We start from the raw sequence: 18,292 nt of genomic DNA on the forward strand, positions 1-18,292 counted from the left end.
TTGGCACCACTCAAGAGAGTGCTTGGATTTGGACTCTTGTAAGACTTGATTTTACAAGCCTTCAGGGAAAGAGAGCCTTATGTTTGTAGAGCAGCCCACACAACTGCCTCTCATATGCCTGTGTCATGGGGATGCTATAATCAAGAAAGGTGCTCTTGGTTGGTCTTGAAGATCAAGAAAAAGATTGTGGCAGAGCCATGAGGGTAGGAGCTTTCATTGAGAGAGCAGGCCTCTATTGCAGAATCCTGAGAATCTAGCTTTCTTAAAACACAGTAAATTCTAATCTTTGTAGAATCAAATAAGAAAATATATTGGCAGCAAACTTACTTTGCAGTAAGCATAACAATAGTAGATTCCTCAGATCTCTGCTGGGATGAGTTGGTATAGGCCATGCATGCCAAGTTAATAGCCATGGGGATCTCTCCTTTGACTTTGCTTCAGAAACCACAAATTGAATGTCAGATCCTCCTTGCTTCTGGGTGAGTTGGACAAACATGGAAATGTGGTGGTCTGACAGGCATAGATGAGACCCTTTTGGTGTACTTACTTCACTTAAAGAGGAAGGAGATGTTTTCAGGATGTCATAGCTCTTCATCATTCCCTAATATGGATGAAAGATTTCTTGTATTAGTGACATTGATGGGGTTTTGCTCTCTATAACTGAGTATCTGCTATTCTTTTTTCCTTAAGATTAAAGTGGTGAAATTTTCCTACATGTGGACCATTAACAACTTCAGCTTTTGCCGGGAGGAAATGGGAGAGGTCATCAAAAGTTCAACGTTTTCATCAGGAGCTAATGATAAATTGAAATGGTAAGGACCATTATACGATGCACAGCAGAGATCAAGAAGAGAAACATTATGTGGTAGTTTGTGATGCTTGAAGCTAGGTTCAGAATCCCAGTTTAGCAGCATATTCACTGGGAGACTTTGGAGAGGTTGCTAATACTTAGCGTCAATCCTGTCTTCTGTAAAATGGCACAATAGTAACTTGACTCAAAGGGTTGTCTTCAGAATGACTTAGGAAATGTACTGCCCTAACCTTTAGTGGAATGGCGATCTGATATACCAGCATACTCTGTATCAGCATCCCAGGCTTCTGCTTATGATGCCCAATGCAATCTTCTTCATCCTTATTGAAAACATAGCCAAGAAATTTCATTGTATCATCTGCAAGGGACCAAAACATTGTTTTTCCTACTGGATTGCAGCAAGGCAGGACCATCAGCTCGTACTGTCTAAGCCAGCCTTTTCCAACCAGTGTGCCTCCAGATGTTGTTGGACCACAACTCCCATCTTCCTGACCATTGGCAATGCTGGCTGAGGCTGATGGGAGTTGTGGGCCAACAACATCTGGAGGCACTGGTTGGGAAAGGCTGGTCTAAGCCATGGACACACCTCAAGAACAGTAGCTCTAGATGGCTCAAACAAATGAGCAAAGCCATACACTGCCAGTCCTTGGGCATTGGCCAGTTTGAACTGGGGGAAAATTCTTTCCTGACCCTTACAAGATGGTAGTCAGAGACCTGAAGTTTGAGTACAACCCACCTAGTGACAGCCTTGTCCCAATTTCTTGGATGAGTTTCAGTTGGTGCAGCTTGAGGACGTTGACAAGGTGCTTGGACAGGTTCGTGCAACCACTTCTGTGCTGGATCCTTGCCCTTCTTGGCTAATAAAAGCTAGCAGAGATGGAACAGCTGGCTGGGCCAGGGAAGTGATTAATGTCACTCTGCGAGAGGGGGTGGTCCCTGGCTGCCTGAAAGAGGCAGTAGTGAGACCACTCCTGAAGAGACCCTCCCTGGACCCAGAAAATCTTAATAACTATAGGCCGGTAGCAAATGTTCCATTCCTGGGCAAGGTCCTGGAACGAGTGGTTGCAGGCCAGCTCCAGACACTCTTGGATGAGACCGATTATCTGGATCCATTTCAGTCGGGTTTCAGGCCTGGTTTTGGTACGGAAACAGCCTTGGTCGCCCTGTATGATGACCTTTGCAGGGAGAGAGACAGGGAGAGTGTGACTCTGTTGATTCTCCTTGATCTCTCAGCGGCTTTTGATACCATTGACCATGGTATCCTTCTGGGGGGACTAGCTGAGTTGGGAGTGGGAGGGACTGCATTGCGGTGGTTCCACTCCTACTTGGCAGGTCACTTCCAGAAGGTGGTGCTTGGGGAACATTGCTCGGCACCCTGGACGCTCCAGTATGGGGTTCCGCATGGGTCAGTTCTGTCCCCCATGCTGTTCAACATCTACATGAAACCGTTGGGTGCGGTCATCCGGAGCTTTGGAGTGCGTTGCCATCAGTATGCTGATGACATGCAGCTCTATTTTTCCTTTTCATCTTCTTCAGGTGAGGCTGTCAATGTGCTGAACCGGTGCCTGGCTGCGACAATGGACTGGATGAGGGCTAATAAACTGAGGCTCAATCCAGACAAGACTGAGATGCTGCTAGTGGGTGGTTCTTCTGACCAGATAGTGGATGTCCAACCTGTTCTGGATGGGGTTTCACTCCCCCTCAGGGAGCAGGTTCGTAGCTTGGGGGTTCTCCTAGAACCATCTTTGTCGCTTGAGGCTCAGGTAGCCTTGGTGGCACGGAGTGCCTTCTATCAACTTCGGTTGGTGGCCCAACTACGTCCCTATCTGGACAGGGATAACCTGGCTTCAGTTGTCCACGCTCTGGTAACCTCCAAATTAGATTACTGCAATGCACTCTAAGTGGGGCTGCCTTTGAAGACGGTTCGGAAACTGCAGCATGTGCAAAATGCAGCGGCCAGATTGGTAACAGGGACCAGACAGTCTGAACATATAAAACCGATTCTGGCCTGCTTGCATTGGCTGCCTGTATGTTTCCCAGCTCAATTCAAGGTGCTGGTTTTGACCTATAAAGCCTTACATGGCTTGGGATCACAATACCTGATGGAACACCTCTCCCGATACGAACCCACCCGTACACTATGTTCAAGATCAAAGGCCCTCCTCCGGGTGCCTACTCCAAGGGAAGCTCGGAGGGTGGCAACAAGGGAGAGGGCCTTCTCAGTGGTGGCCCCAAAATTATGGAATGATGTTGGTGACGAGCTGCGCCTGGCGCCAACACTGTTATCTTTTCGGCGCCAGGTCAAGACTTTCCTCTTCTCCCAGGCATTTTAGCATGTGTTTTAAATTGTTTTTATATTGTTTTAAATTTTAAAATATGTTTTAAATTGTATATTTGTTTTAATGTTTTTGATTGCTGTAAACTGCCCAGAGAGCTTCGACTATGGGGCGCTATACAAGTGCAATCAATCAATCAATCAATTCCCAAGGAAGAGCAGTCAGGTGCAGCTCCAACCTACCCAATATTCTGCCTCTAGTTGTGGCTGTCCTTGCCGCTCCAGAGGAAAACCGTGGATATGGGAAACACAGAGCCCATGCAGGGGAGAACAATGCTCAAACCTAGCAATCTGTTTTCTGTTTTGGGATCACAGTGGAGCAACCACAGGCAGTACCTCATCACAGGATATGGCTCCCTTGTCCCCTGCATAGCAAGTTTTTGTGCAGCCCATACAACATCTGTGTGTGGAAACTTGTTTCTGCCAGCCACTTAGATTATATAGAGAAGATTAAGACTATTTTTCTGCTTCTGCAGGTGTTTGCGTGTGAATCCAAAGGGCTTGGATGAAGAGAGTAAAGACTACCTTTCACTCTACCTGTTACTGGTCAGCTGTCCAAAGAGCGAAGTCCGAGCCAAATTCAAGTTCTCCATCCTGAATGCAAAAGGAGAAGAAACAAAAGCAATGGGTATGCATAGTTGGTGGCTGGGTACTTGTGTTTACTTGCCATACACAAACAGAGAGCAAATAAGAGTCCTGGTTGTGTGTCTCTTGGCTTTTCTTTTGTAAAAAAGAGACCCCCTTTTTCAATATGTTTCCAGAGAGTCAGCGAGCCTATCGGTTTGTGCAAGGCAAAGACTGGGGGTTCAAGAAGTTTATTAGAAGAGATTTTCTCCTGGATGAGGCCAACGGACTCCTCCCAGATGACAAGCTCACTCTCTTCTGTGAGGTAAGGAGGGAAGCACTGCAAAGTCTTTGTTTGATTTGGGAGAAAACTTTAGAATGGCCATGAAGAGGCATATGCCATCTCAAATCCCATCATATGTCCAATACCTGCTTTGTCATTCCTTCTGATCTGAACACAGTATTTGGAGTTGGATGGTGATCCTGAGTGTCTTGTTTGGGAGGGGCCTTTGTATGTCTCCTTCTGGAGGGTCTTGCTTGAGTTGTCTGTAGCTATTTCTCTGCAAGCACTTTTTCCAATGCAGTTGCTTGTGGCGTGCTGTCATGTGAATGACACAGATTGGCCAGTGGCAGAGGGGATGAGGAAGCAGGTGTGTGAATAGAAAGGTATGGTTCCAGAAATTTTGAAGCCATAGGGGAAGAAAAGGGGTTTTAACCTTTAAAACCCTATACGGTTTCGGCCCAGCTTACCTGAAAGAGCGCCTCCACCGCCACCAATTATGCCGCCCAACTAGATCAGCCACACAAGGCCTTCTCTCAATCCCGCCAACCAAAACAGCTAGGTTGGTGGGTACTAGGGAGAGAGCCTTTTCTGTGGTGGCCCCCACTCTCTGCAACTCCCTCCCATGTGATCTTCGACATGCCCCTTCCCTAGATGTATTCCGCAAGGCCCTGAAGACGTGGCTATTCCAACAAGCCTTTGAGGTCCTTGGGATGGGTAAATCGTCATGAGTCTGTCATCTATCGTATGTTAATATAATTGCTTTTATATGTATTGATGACTGTCCAGTATTTCTATCTATTGTTATTAATGTGATTGCATCTGATATTATTGTATTTTATCTTTTTTAATGTACGTCGCCTAGAGTGGCTAATTGCCAGATAGGCGACAAACAAATTAAATATTATTATTATTGTTGTTGTTGTTGTTGTTGTTGTTATTATTATTATTATTGTTATTATTATTATTATTGGGGGGCAGGGGGAAATTGGGGGAAAGTCGAAATATGTGCAATACTTTCTTATCAAACATACACATTTTACTGCATTAACAATATAAAATGCATAATTTATAACTTACCATATAAAATTGTACTATTATGCCTATTTATGAAATGTATAGAACAATTCTGCACATCTTTATTCAGAAGACCCATTCTGTTTAACAGAGCTTACTCCTTGGTAAGCATGCATGGGATTACAGCCTCAAAAATAGAAGTGTCTTCTATTAGAAGTGCAGTCATATACATGTCTACTTGGAAGTAAACCTGATTGAGTTCAGTAGGACTTGGTCCCAAGATTGCAGCCTTGGTTTTGTATAGTAGGTCCCAGGGTACTTGCTTCTAGTATCTCCACAGTAGATCAAAGTATCCCAGGAGAGAGAAGCAGCAATTCACAAGAAAATAAAGGGCCTTGAATGTTCCTGTTATGAAGACAGCGGCACCTTTGGGTGCAGAAATGCATCTTTTGGAATTGAGTGTTGCATATGTATACATAGGAATTTTTCTCTAATGCTGTGTAGATAGTCTACACAGACAGCAGTCATAAAAATCTTCATACTACACATTTTGGGGTGAGCAAGATGTTGTCTCAGAAGCATTTCACTCATTCCAAAAGAGGAAATAACATCATAGGAGTTTTTTCAGTGTTCTCCAACATTTTCAGTTTTCTGTTGGAAAAATTGGGGGAAGGGCAGGGGAGGAATGGAGAAAAACCATGTTTAATTCCAGGCCTTCACACCTTTAGATGTGGATCCCTTCAGAGGTCTGTGATTCATTCTTGAAAAGTATTAGGCCTTTGTCAGGGAAAAGCCTATGAATCTGGGAAGCCAGAAGTTATACATAGAAATGAAAACTTGCTCTAGTTTCTGCTGACGCTAAGATGTTTTCCTGCCATTAGGTAGGTGTGCCATATGCTCAGCTAAGTTTTTTTTTCTTTCCTGGCCACAGGTGCTTACAGTTGTGTTTCTATTTAGCAGGAATGGTGTTTGAGGGTGTTTTTTCTCCCTCCCGCCCTCTCTGTGTTGAGGCTCTCTAAGGATTTGATAACATTTGGTGAGCTGGGAGACTGTTGCGAGGGTTTTTCTTTCTGTTAAAACTTGATACTGCTGAGGAAAAGGGGTCGCCTGTCTCCAAAAAATTCACTTAAATTCTCCTATGGCTTTCCTTCCTCAACCTGCAACAACATAGGCAGACCCAGTGGTCGAGTTTGGCCTGATTCTATGAGATACTCATACACATGAGCTTACATAGTCCCTGTTTTGCTGGCTCGTACCTGTGGAGCTGCCAGCTATGTTACACTGAGATCCTTGAGGTATCTATTTCCAGAATGAAGTGGTTGCTGTGTCAAGGAGGAAGGTGCCAGCTTCTTCGTGTTCTGTGATTGCCATGCAGTTTTCAGAGCAGCATTCTCAGGAGCCCAGCTTTTGTTTAATAAAAAGCAGGGTTATTTTTTAAAAAATAGCATTTATGACTGCAGATGTATTAGGCATAATCCAGCCAAAGTCTCACATTTTGAAGCCCCATTGATTTTTATGGGAGAGATGTTAAGCACATGCATAACTCTTCCATTGAAATAACTGGGACTTGTGAATGGCTAACTTTGGGTTTTGGTTTTATTTATATTTATATGTGCAATGCACATATAAAATCCAGGGGAAATCTTCAGAAGCAGTGACTTTCAGAGATGGGGGTTCAGAGCTGACTTGCAAATCTTACCGATTTGAACTGTTTGTTGCCCATCTCTTGTTGCAAAGCAATTTCAGAATGGGGTGCATTAAAAAAAAGATGTGTCATCCAACAAACCTCCAGTTGATACTGAAGTTTTGGGCCATAAACTATTTCAGATTGAAATAAACTATTTCAATCTGAAAATTAGAGGGGCACCCCTCTAATGCTGGGATGGGGAAGCTGTGGTCCTTGAGATGCTGTTGGACTCCAGCTGCTATTATCCCTGGCTATTGGCCATGCTGGCCGGGACTTGGAGAAGTTCAGAGCCCAACAACATCTGGAGGGCCACAATTTTCCCATCCCCATTTTTCAGGGTTTTTTTTGTTTGTTTTTATACAGTACCACTCTGAACTAGCTTTTAACTCCAGCTGGGGAAGTTGTGAACCTCTTAAGTAGTTCACTTGAGACTTTTTATTTTGAAGACATGGAGCCTGGGTCATGCTCAGGGTTAGGAGCTGACCAACAGATGTGTGGTCAGGAAACAATATGGCTAGTGACTCTGGATGAATAGAGATGACCACTTACATTGGTAACTTCCTGCAGTATGGCCTGCCGAATGGGGAGGAGAATTTCACTATATGTCCATACCTGATGAGAAAATGAAGAGTAAGGGATTCACCCAGACTGTACAGAATACTGGGCTCCCTGGTGTTTTTTCTGTACAGTGTTGTAAGTTACCATGTAATAAATAGTCCTCTGTATTCATCTATGGAGAGGTTTTTGTAGCTTGTGGCTTGATAGCTTTGCTAGTGTCTTCTGGAGTTATATGGAGGCTCAATAGATTTGCTTTCTCTGACATTCCTGTTCTGTGCTCACGGCACTCAGCGGCTTGGATTTCATGGGCCAATCTGTAGAAATGGATGGTCCTATCTTCTGTTCCAAAGGAGGGCCCTTGCATGAACTTCTAATCCATCAAAGTCTCTGGGAGTCTATAGGCAGCCATGTTGAGGGAAAAACATTTTCTTTCCTGTGCTTTGCTATGTCTGTCTTAAGCATCCCAGCATATGAAGTTCTTTTTTTTTTTTTACAATAATTTTTATTCAATTTTTCATAAAACATACAAAATCATAAAACATTCAAAGACAAAAAACAAAACAAAACAAAAATGATTAAACAAAAAAATAAAATGTTGACTTCCCATTTGTCGCAGATCAAATCAGTTATAGGTCTACAATATATAACAATCCTGTCTCTTAAATTATATTATAAAATCACTTTCCTCCAGTAGTTATCTTAATTAATCATCAAATCTCATAAACATTACTTTATTCTTTCCACAAAAAGTCAAAGAGAGGTTTCAGTTCTTTAAGAAATATATCTATCAATTTTTCTCCAAATAAACATGTCGATTAATCCATCTCGTTAATAATAATAATAATCTTATTGTCATAACCATAGTCCAAATAAACATATCGATTAATCCATCTCATCAAAATCTGTTAGGTCCAATAATTTCAATAGCCATTATTCCATTATCCATATTAATTCCATCTTCCATCTTCAATAGTCCTGTTAAGTCCAGTAATTTCAGTGTCCAATCTTCCATTATCAGTATTCCATAATAATCTTGCTGTCATAGCCATAGTCATATAATAAGAGTCTGATGGGAATTTCCTCTATCCCAAATATTTTCTTGCCATCAATTCTGAATAAGTTGCTGAAATATTGTTGTAAAGTCATATCTCTGTTCTTCTTTTTTACAAAATGCACTGGCTCATCTCTTGAGAGTTTTTCCATTGTCACATGGCTGCAGTTAATTCCATAGATTTTCTCTATATCAAGCTCCATCACGTCATTCCAGTCCAGAAGATTATCCAAGCCATTGATAACTTTATCTCTAATATCTTCATTAATTTCTTCAGAGATAACGTTAAATTCCAAACAGTAGATTTTATTTCTAATATCCATAAACTCCAGATCTTTTTCCAATTCCACATTTGTTCCAATCTCCAGGGCTTGTATCTTCCCTTTATTTTTTCTTTTCTCATCTCTGATCTCATTCTCCTCTCTCACAGGATCCCCTATTTCTTTAAGCTCCTGCGTCATTTTGCTCAGTTCAATTTTCAGCTCCTTACTGCCCTGTCGCAGGGTTTGTTTCGTTATCTCAATCTCATCCATTATTTTCTGAAACATAATTACTTCCAGATTCTCAGCCACTTTCTTGATTGCCATTTTTAAAACCACGAAAGCAAAACAAAAATAAAGAAGAACCACTTCTTATTTCAGCAACAATTGGGTTAATATTCCAGGCTTGATGACATCACAGTATAAACAGAGCAGCCTGCCTTATCTCTCTATGTTCAAGAATACAAAACAAATTTAGTTCCCAGCATCAAAACAGTTAGTGGCGTCGTGAAGAAGCAGATTCGTCAAAATAAAATAGACCAAAAAGAGAATAGTCCCAGATAATATAATGTTCCTCGGAATAGAAATCCCTCTTCTGTTTATATCTTTAGAATGCACTTCCAGGACAGCTTTTTGCAATAGAAACAGAGATAAGCTGTTAATTTCGTGAATAACAGAGAAGAGTTATAGCTCACCCAGAAGTTCTTTAAAGCTGATTCATTTGACAAATCTCTTTTTGCTGCAACAATTTAAACCAAGTAAAAAAAATAATAGAAAGAAGAGTGCTTGCCTGTTAGTCCGTTTTCTCTTTGAAGAAAAGATAAACGTATCGCATTAATCAGATAGAGCTTGTTCGGAAGTCCATCCGGCATTGCTGGCTGGACCTTTTCTCATAAATTAATGAAATCCAGTCCTCCCAACAAAAACAGGCTTTTGAGGTTGATCTCTACGTTTCTCCCTGCCCGGGAGAAATTTCATCAGTCAAAAAAAAAAATGTTCTGACTGATTTATATCTGAATAAGCTTCTTTTGAGGTGGGAGCCCGTCTCAAAAGCAGGCACAAGCGAAGTCACCCTTCCCGGAAGTCCCAGCATATGAAGTTCTATGAGATTGTTGGATTCTGTTGTTTTGTTTTTTCTCTGTACTTCTTTAGGTTTGCTGTTGCTATGACTTCTTTTGTAAAGATGTTGACCCTCTGTACTTCCTTGCAGGTGAGTGTAGTACAGGACTCTGTCAATATCTCCGGCCAGAACTCCATGAACATGGTGAAGGTACCTGAATGCCGCTTGGCTGATGAGTTGGGAGGCCTCTGGGAAAACTCTCGCTTCACAGACTGCTGCCTGTGTGTGGCAGGCCAGGAGTTCCAAGCTCACAAAGCCATATTAGCAGGTCGGTATTGACGTGGGCATCAGGCTTAGCAGGATGGCAGATGGACAGATCAGTGATAAGTCGACTGCCTTGATGAGTGTTCTTTGGAGGTCCCTTTTTTTCCAGAAAGGGACTCCAAATAAAAGTCTTAAAAGATGAGAACAGCTGAACCAGGAGAAAGATGAGGGACAGTGGGAATTTGTCATACAGAAACATCAGACAAAAAGGCTAACAGTTAATGATATGGGGGAAAGGTGCAAATTGTAAAATCTGCTTTGCCAGAGGTCTTCTTGGACATATCTGTGTGCTGTATATGCTGCAGTTCTATGGAACCTCAGGATGCCATTCAGCTTTCAGTATTTATTTTTTTTAAAGGCAAGTTTCTAATTCTTACGACTGCAAAGTGTGGCAATTCCTGCTGCTATCACAGAAGCCAGACAGATTGCTTAGTAAGCTTTCTGGTGGTTGGGAGTAGACTTCAGTGCCCCACATAGGTTTTACCCTTTAGGCTGGCTAACAAAATCAGAATGAGTAATCCAAGGTGGTAACTTTAGTTCAACTTGCATATTTAGACATGTTGCAGAATCCAGCTTTTCTTGGTGCAGAAATGTGTTTGCCTGGGAGTGGATTGTTTGTTATCATTATCATTTAGTACTATGAAACAATGTGCCCACAGGCCTGTATATGTCCTGCTGCAAGCTGGTTTAACTACCATGTCTTCCTGAAGAGGAACTCTCAGAGCTGTAATGGGAGGGAATGGAGCTGATGATGTCTCAATGGTCTGCATCCTTGATAAACTGCAATTGCCAGCCCCACACTTTGTTTTTTTTGGGGGGGGGAGTGGATGGCATGAAAAAGCTAGTTTTAAACTGGTTTACTTTCTGTAGTGTGCATATGCCCTTAGGAAGACATTTGATAACATTTATCTCATGAGCATTTTATTTATTTTTGACATTTCCTTACATTGGTACCTTTATTTGAAGGTACTGATTGTCTGTGTCAGTTCCTCTCTGGAGAGGAAGGTTATCTGTCCACGTTGTTTTTAATAGCATTTTGTGGTGTTCTTTTCCATCCTTCCCAATCTTCTTCTTCTTCTCCCCACCCCCTTCCCCTTCGGCCACAGCACGTTCTCCGGTATTCAGTGCTATGTTTGAACATGAAATGGAAGAGAGTAAAAAGGTAAGTGAACAGAGCAGCTTTCTGGTCATGATGAAGAGCCATTTATTGGGCTATAGACTGGGAGATACTAAGCAGCTGAAATGATTCTTGGTTGACCCAGCTTGTAGCTTATAAAATATTGCAGACTTTTGACCTCCACTCACAAAAGTCTTGCTCAGCACAGAGGCTCAAAGCAGAAATAAAATGTATTTCTGTTATGTGTCCAGGTTGACAAGGCATCTTGCTCTGGGAAGAAAGAACAGAGAGCTGACTTTGTGAACTGCATCTTAGATAGCTAGGTCTTGAACGGAGGAGTGTCTGGGGAACAAACACTGCCAATGAAAACAAAATCTATACTAGGGCAATATCTTTATTATGCCAACCAAAATATCACATAATAGTGTGTGAGTTCTCCAGGGACCTTCATCAAGTTTTGGAGAACTTGCAAGCTTGCATGCTATTGTGCGATATTTTGGTTGGTCTAATAAACATATTGCCCCAATGTGGATTATAGGCCAGCACTGTTATCCTTTTAGTTTTTGCATGAGACCAAAATGTCACTGTAGCTGGACATTTGACTTCCAGTTTTATGTTTGAAGGAGGCAGAGCCTAGAACACAGGATGCAAGTCTGAGACTTGTTTGGCTAAGAAGCTTACTAGTTGATTTTTTTTGTTCTGTTTTTTCACCATTCCTACCTTGCAGCCTTGCTGCAAATATAAGATTTGAGAGACAGTCATATGGTAACCCCCCTGAACCTTTGGGATGGGACAGAAAATAAATTTAGGAAGTACTATAGAGGGAGTTAATACTCCTACTTTGCCAGCATTTCACAGTTCTGCTATTAAAGATGATATTTACGTAACAATAAATGCTGGCTTCTTGTCACTGCCTGTGGAAAAGCAAGGTTTAAAGAAGTCTCAATAAGTTGCCTTCTGTAGTTGGAGGAGGCAGAGGAGACTGAAATTTTTCTGTTTCTCCTGCATGTTCTTTCCTAAATATTTATGTTCTCTCTTCACATAGTTCCACTTAGCCCCAAAAGAGAGATTTGGGGAAGGAGAGGGTCTGTTGTCAGAAGAATAATTTTCATCTCTCCTCTGGTGCAGAATCGAGTTGAAATCAATGACGTGGAACCTGAAGTTTTTAAAGAAATGATGTGTTTCATTTACACGGGGAAGGCACCTAACCTCGATAAAATGGCTGATGATCTGCTTGCAGCTGCTGACAAGGTACACAGGATGCTTGGCTGGCCAGCCATTGACTTTTTTCTCTTTTACAAAAAGGGAGAGAACCAGCATGGAGACTGTGGCATCAGCATCTCTGTATTTATTTTAGATACCTACGCCTTTTGTTTTGTACTGTCTCATATTCAGAAATGAGGGTACTTTTTCCCCAAACCAAAGAGGAATTTTCATCTCTTGGAGTAGTGGTGACTTCCTGTCATAAACATACCACTGATGTCTTACCGAATTCACTCTTGGTCTTCAGACACACTTTGAGAGGTTTTCTTGGCCTCTCCAGCCCCCTTTGTACAGCATGGATGACCAGTTACTTGCGCTTGAGGAAAGCCAGATCCCACCCCTGCCAAGATGCTCAGGGCTGGGTCATCTGTGATGTCATTGCCACCACCCCTCCTCCTAGTACTTTGGCCCAGCCTCAAGATGTTGCCCCACAAGAGGAGAAACAGGGCAGAAGGAGATGAACACCACTTTTTTGCCTGTCCCACCAGGTGATGAGAATCTGCCCTGAAGGCTCCTAGGACAACACAGAGACCTTTAGGGAGACCCCTCCCATTACAGAGAGAGAGGGGTGCCTGTACTGTTGAAAGCAGCATGTGCCCCTCTCACACAGTTGCCATTTAAGTACGTCAGTACCATCTCCTGGACCAGCACTGACTTAATTAAAAAGAATGAAGTGTCCCTCTCACTGTGAAATGAGATGTCACTGCCTCATTGTAAAGGCCTCTGGGGCAACCTCTCATTTCCTCAGGAGAGGGACGCCTGCAAGTTCTAGAGGCTGCGATGATGCTCTTACATCACAACAGCCCTTTCTGCATGAGGTTGGGAGGTTTTGTGCCACTTTTTCCCACATGTGTGGCAGGTTAGGTCCAAGGTCAGAGCTGAAGAGGCTGGGCTTCTATGAGCTGGAATTATTTTTCCAGCTGTAGTCCAAATGGTCAGCAGAATAAACAGTGAAAAAGCCCTTGTGGGGTGGGCCATATTTATTCAGGAAAGAACAGAAGTATAGTAAATTTAAGGTGGAGTGTACTGCAGCAGAGAACTTTGGGAGGGGGGAAATGGATATAAAGTTATCCCCATGCAAGTTAGAATGTGTGTCCCTCCCCACCAATCACAACACACTAGTCAGCTGATGCTAAGTGAGTCTTGCACACTCGTACAGCAAAAGCCCATATTGGCCTCTGGGACTAGCTTAGTGGCAAGAGAATTTTCAACCGCACCCAGCAACAGCAATTGCCCAACACAATGATTAGTCAGTAAAGTTGAGGGGGCTTTAATTGTGTGGAGTAGGGCAGGTTGTGACTTTTTATATAGCTCTTTTTCCCCCTAAACATCCCCGGGTGTCTTTTTGAGAACAGAAAGCAAAACCTTTTATGGTAGCACATAAAACCTCTTAATACTTGCCCGAGAGGCTTGGGAACAGCTTGTTCTGTCTTCCTCCAGTCTCTTGGGGAAAATACGTAATTATACTATAAACAAAACACAGTGCATATCCTAAACCCTGGAGACCTGCCATTAGAGAGTTAGGCTTTGTCTTTCAAAAGTGTTATTAAAAAGGATGGAAGAGGATGCTGTTGCACCTGAAGAACCAGGCTACTTTGACGTTTGGTCCAGCTGCACAATATGGACTGCTTTATTGGGCTTGTATGTTCCCTGTGCCCAACCCTCCAAAGTTATACAAACAGAATAAATTATGCGGACTACTTACTACAATTTTGCATAATTATGCTTCTGTTATTTAGGCTTGGCACTCATTTTGAATGTTTTTGGCAAAACGACCAATGGATGATAAAGGAGTTTCCAGTTTTTTGTCTACAGCCAGAAGGCTTGTTTGTTTGTCAGATAGCATATTCTATGCTTTTGTGAGGAACGCTAACAGGTGCCCAGAATATACACCTTTCTACCCCTCCCTCCCTAGGCTTCTATGCAGTGGGTCTTGCATTTTGTGCTTTAGAACATTCTTACTGAACAACTGGAAAAAATATAACATGCTTTGTATATATTGTCTTTGTGTAATTTTATTGTTACAGAAGTGTTGTGAAAGACTTGGAATGTATGTTCCAGCAAGCAGAAGACTTATCAGTACAGAAACATCATAGGATGAGGGGAGTGGGGCACCACAATTACAAAAATGTTTGTGTGCGCTTTTCAAAATAGTGGTGATAAAACCTACCCATATGGAACCGACCTCAACAATGCAGCCTTTTTTCAGTTTTCTTCTTTCTGGGCAACTTCATTTCAGTATCTCTCTGTACATTTTTGTAGTATGCTTTGGAACGCTTGAAGGTGATGTGCGAGGATGCTCTATGCAGCAACTTGTCAGTAGAAAATGCAGCGGAGATCCTAATCTTGGCTGATCTACACAGTGCTGACCAGCTAAAAACTCAGGCAGTTGACTTCATCAACTAGTAAGTAGGCTTTCCCTGTTTTTCCCTTGAGTCTGGGAAATCTGGCACGCAGAACCCTGGGGAGTAAAGAAGCCCCATTGCACTTCTCTTACTGTAGGTTGTGTTCAAGGGCTCCAATCACCACCTAAAGCTGGTCCATCCCCCCCCCCAAAAATAAAAAATCCCACTTCCCATTTGTTTCACTGGTGCACCTCCACCTTCTTTTTTTTCTTCAAACATCAGTAATTTCTTCCCATATTAACTTATAACTCCACTTCAGTGGAGAGTAAACTGCTGCTGTTCCTCTGTTTGCCCTTGGTCTGAAAAGACAAGTAGTGGCTTTTGTATATTCCTTAGCAAGGAATATGGAGGGAGGACCTTTTAGAAAGGGCACTCTGCCTAACTGTGTCAAGGACAGCATTAGCTGCGTTCATATTCAGTCTCTCTTAAGCATCCTGGGGAAATAAACAGGAAACCTCAAATGCAAATCCTGCAAAAGAAGGGAGGCATGTCAAGTAGTAGTGCAGTACCACGAGTGGACAGTAAGTGCAAAATATCCTCTCTCTCTCTCTGGTGACGTGGATGTTTCTTTTAGAACTGCTTTGAGTTCTAAAGTAGGGGGCAAACGGAGGGGGAAGGACCAGACGCTCCCACTGTATCTGAATTCGAATAGTTACACGCAAAATATTCATCTCCAACTTGGGGTTCAAGTGGGAACACACAAACCCTGAAAACGTGATTCTCATAGGCCAAGATAGCATCAACTTGTTTGTATTGTACTGTTGAAGAGTATCTACACCAGTTAGTGAGGTCTTTAAATAAGACATAAAAGCAGGTACAGAAACCCTGAAGTGGAAGTATCAGTAGCTTATGCACTTCTTTTTCGGTGTGTTCAGCTTTTCACTGTTACATGTTCCGTGCACCTTTCCAAACTGGTAATCTTGGGTTCTTGGTTGTTTACAGCCATGCTTCTGATGTCATGGAGACGTCAGGCTGGAAGTCGATGGTCGTCTCTCACCCTCATTTGGTGGCTGAGGCATATCGTTCATTGGCCTCTGCACAGTGCCCTTTTCTGGGACCCCCACGCAAGAGGCTGAAGCAATCCTAAAGGTGGACCCCATCGCACAACCCCATGTGCACGTTTGTGGCTTTTTTAAAAAAAGAAAAAATGGAAGTAGCAATGGAAGCAGTTGCTTTTCCAACCTTGACCACCAGGTAGATGATGCAACCTGTGGAGCTTTTTACTCTGTTGTGGGGGCGGGTGGGGGGAAAGACTGCTTTGGGACATGCAGACTTTTAAAAAAATCAAAAACAAAAAAATCAGCAACAAGTAAACTTAGGGGCAAATGGGGAGGGGTGGACTTTTGGGTAAAGGGGGACTGTTCAGTCTAATATATCCCTGTTGCTGCATTGTCTGTGTGTTTCCCTTTGACTTGGCTGAGTCAAGAACTTGAGGGGTTGGCCAGGTGCCGGCCCGAGACAACAGATCCCAACAGTGCTAAGTGGAATTTACGGCAAAAAAGAGACAATGTTTGGCCTGACAGCACCGAACAAGAAATCAGGCATAATCAGAGCAAAGAGGATGCTCTGTTTTGTTTCGGAAATGATATAGAGGAATGGGCGGAAAGAAGAGTCTGCCTTGGTGAAATGAAGCCCACTAATGGGAGCATCAATGGGATTAATATCTAGACTTTTGAGAGAGTGAGAGAGCTTCCAGCCATTGTGAAATCCCCGTGTTCGCCATCCAGCCATGAGGTGATGGTCTCTCTTGGTAGCACTTGTACATGAATTGCAAATATATAAATATATATATAAGTGAGCCCCTCTCACAAAACAGCAACTTTTAAAAAGTGAAGAGGGGTCTGCGTAAGGATACGATCCCTGGATGACGTGGAAAAGATGGAGACAGCCATTATCGGCTTTCAGGAACTGTTGGCGATAGTCTTGACTTGGAATTGGCTGTCCGAGAACAATGGTTACCTGTTTAGATATTGTGGGGATTTTTGTTCTTTTGGTATCTTTTTCCCTGTTTTAGTTTTAACTCCTGTGATTCCTTCACATCCTCTGACCTTTCATGTTTTTTTAAAAGAAATTTTATTGTCATGAACACTGTGTCAAAGGTTTCTTGTCCTGAGTTGCTAAAATGATTCTTATTGAGTGTTTGTACCCAATCTGCTGGTTTGTAGAAGATCTGGTCCTGTTCTATTCTAAACCAGTCTCCTTTTACAGGAAAGAAGTTCCAAAATAGCCGGTAAAACGTTTTTCTTTTCTTTTTATTTTGAAATATAATTACTCTTTTGTACTGTGTGTTGTTCTGTCTTGTCTTCATGGGTTTTCTTTTCTTTTTTAAAAACAAGAAATACCTTTTTCAGTTCAAGTTCAGTTTTGTTTTATGTGTCTGCTCAATTTATGCTGGGGTAGTTTTGCAATCCAGGAATCATATCCAGTGAGATACTTTGGTTTAATATTTTAGTAAGAGCTAGTTCTAGGAGCTGACTCCCCCCACACACATCCCCATCCTGGAGTTATCAAGAAGGTCTAATTGGATTGTCCCTCTTCCCTTTTGCATAAAGTGATTGGCCCAAGAGACAGAGCGCCAGACTTTTCCTGCTGTTCACTTTGCCTAAAACAGAAAGCAATGGGTGCTACATGTGCCCTAGACAATCTTCACTTCAGCTCCAAGCTTTAGGAGACGTTCTCAGGAACAATGACATAATATGACGAATATTTCAATATGAATTATGTGGATAACAGTCCTGTTATCTCGGTTTGCCATTTGGATAAGTAGAAGATCCTAAGGTTTGGGAAAAGGGATGATGAATGCATTTGGTGAATGGATCCCTAAAGAAAGTACTATGCTGCAGGCTATTCCACTCCTCTCCATTCTTTTACCACCACCACTTGTCCTCAGTTTTCACTTTTTATTTTCTCACTGATACTCAGCATTCTGTGGCTACTGAGCATGTTTGACCTTCATAGGACTGTTCGTATTTTAAAGATGGTTTTTGTACTTCTGTGAACCTTGGGGTTCTGAGCATGTTGATACATTTTCCTTGTGTTGCTTGGTGCTAAGTTAAATATCACTTGAGAATTTTAAGCTGCCTAAATTGGAAGGGGGTCTAGAAAAAGGGGATATTCAGTCTAGCCATTTTAAGTTCAGATAAACCAGAATTTTGTTTAGGGTTAGAACTGTTTTGATTTTAAGCTGCCTTAATAGGAAATTGCACCAATAAATAGCATCTACCCCAAGCTGGCACTAGCTCTCCAGAATGTCAGAACAAGGTCTTTCTCAGCCTTGTAGCCGAGATCACTTTCTATAGAGGATTCCCCTGTAAATGGAGCTGACCCCTTTCTCAGTTGTGGGGAGGTGAAAGGGAGCAGAAGCGTTTTATTAGTTTTGAATTTTTCCCCATGGTATTCAGACTATATGGTGTGCCTGCTGTCAAATCCAATAAGATCTGCCAGTGGTCATGCCTGTCTCACATCGAGGAACATACACTTCAGCTCTGTAAGAGCATAACAGAAGGACTACACTTCATTAAGCTTGCAAACTGTTGTATGCCCCTGTTTTTGTTTTCAGA

The 18,292-nt window shown here is 42.4% G+C and overlaps 1 protein-coding gene across 3 annotated transcripts in view; it reads left to right on the top strand.

Annotated features, from left to right (window-relative positions):
- The window catches only part of SPOP (speckle type BTB/POZ protein), a 59,178-nt gene extending 42,160 nt beyond the window's left edge, over positions 1-17,018 (top strand). For all 3 annotated transcript variants that reach the window (XM_061589933.1, XM_061589934.1, XM_061589935.1), the window contains exons 3-10: positions 691-812; positions 3,623-3,774; positions 3,908-4,035; positions 9,774-9,951; positions 11,054-11,109; positions 12,193-12,315; positions 14,590-14,732; positions 15,675-17,018. In XM_061589933.1, the coding sequence (XP_061445917.1) occupies positions 691-812; positions 3,623-3,774; positions 3,908-4,035; positions 9,774-9,951; positions 11,054-11,109; positions 12,193-12,315; positions 14,590-14,732; positions 15,675-15,819 (1,047 nt within the window). In that variant the 3' untranslated portion in view covers positions 15,820-17,018. The remainder of the gene's footprint in view (positions 1-690; positions 813-3,622; positions 3,775-3,907; positions 4,036-9,773; positions 9,952-11,053; positions 11,110-12,192; positions 12,316-14,589; positions 14,733-15,674) is intronic.
- Positions 17,019-18,292: the final 1,274 nt, after the last annotated feature.

This window comes from Rhineura floridana, chromosome 11, assembly GCF_030035675.1.
Source record: "Rhineura floridana isolate rRhiFlo1 chromosome 11, rRhiFlo1.hap2, whole genome shotgun sequence".
In the NCBI taxonomy this organism is placed as follows: domain Eukaryota; kingdom Metazoa; phylum Chordata; class Lepidosauria; order Squamata; family Rhineuridae; genus Rhineura; species Rhineura floridana.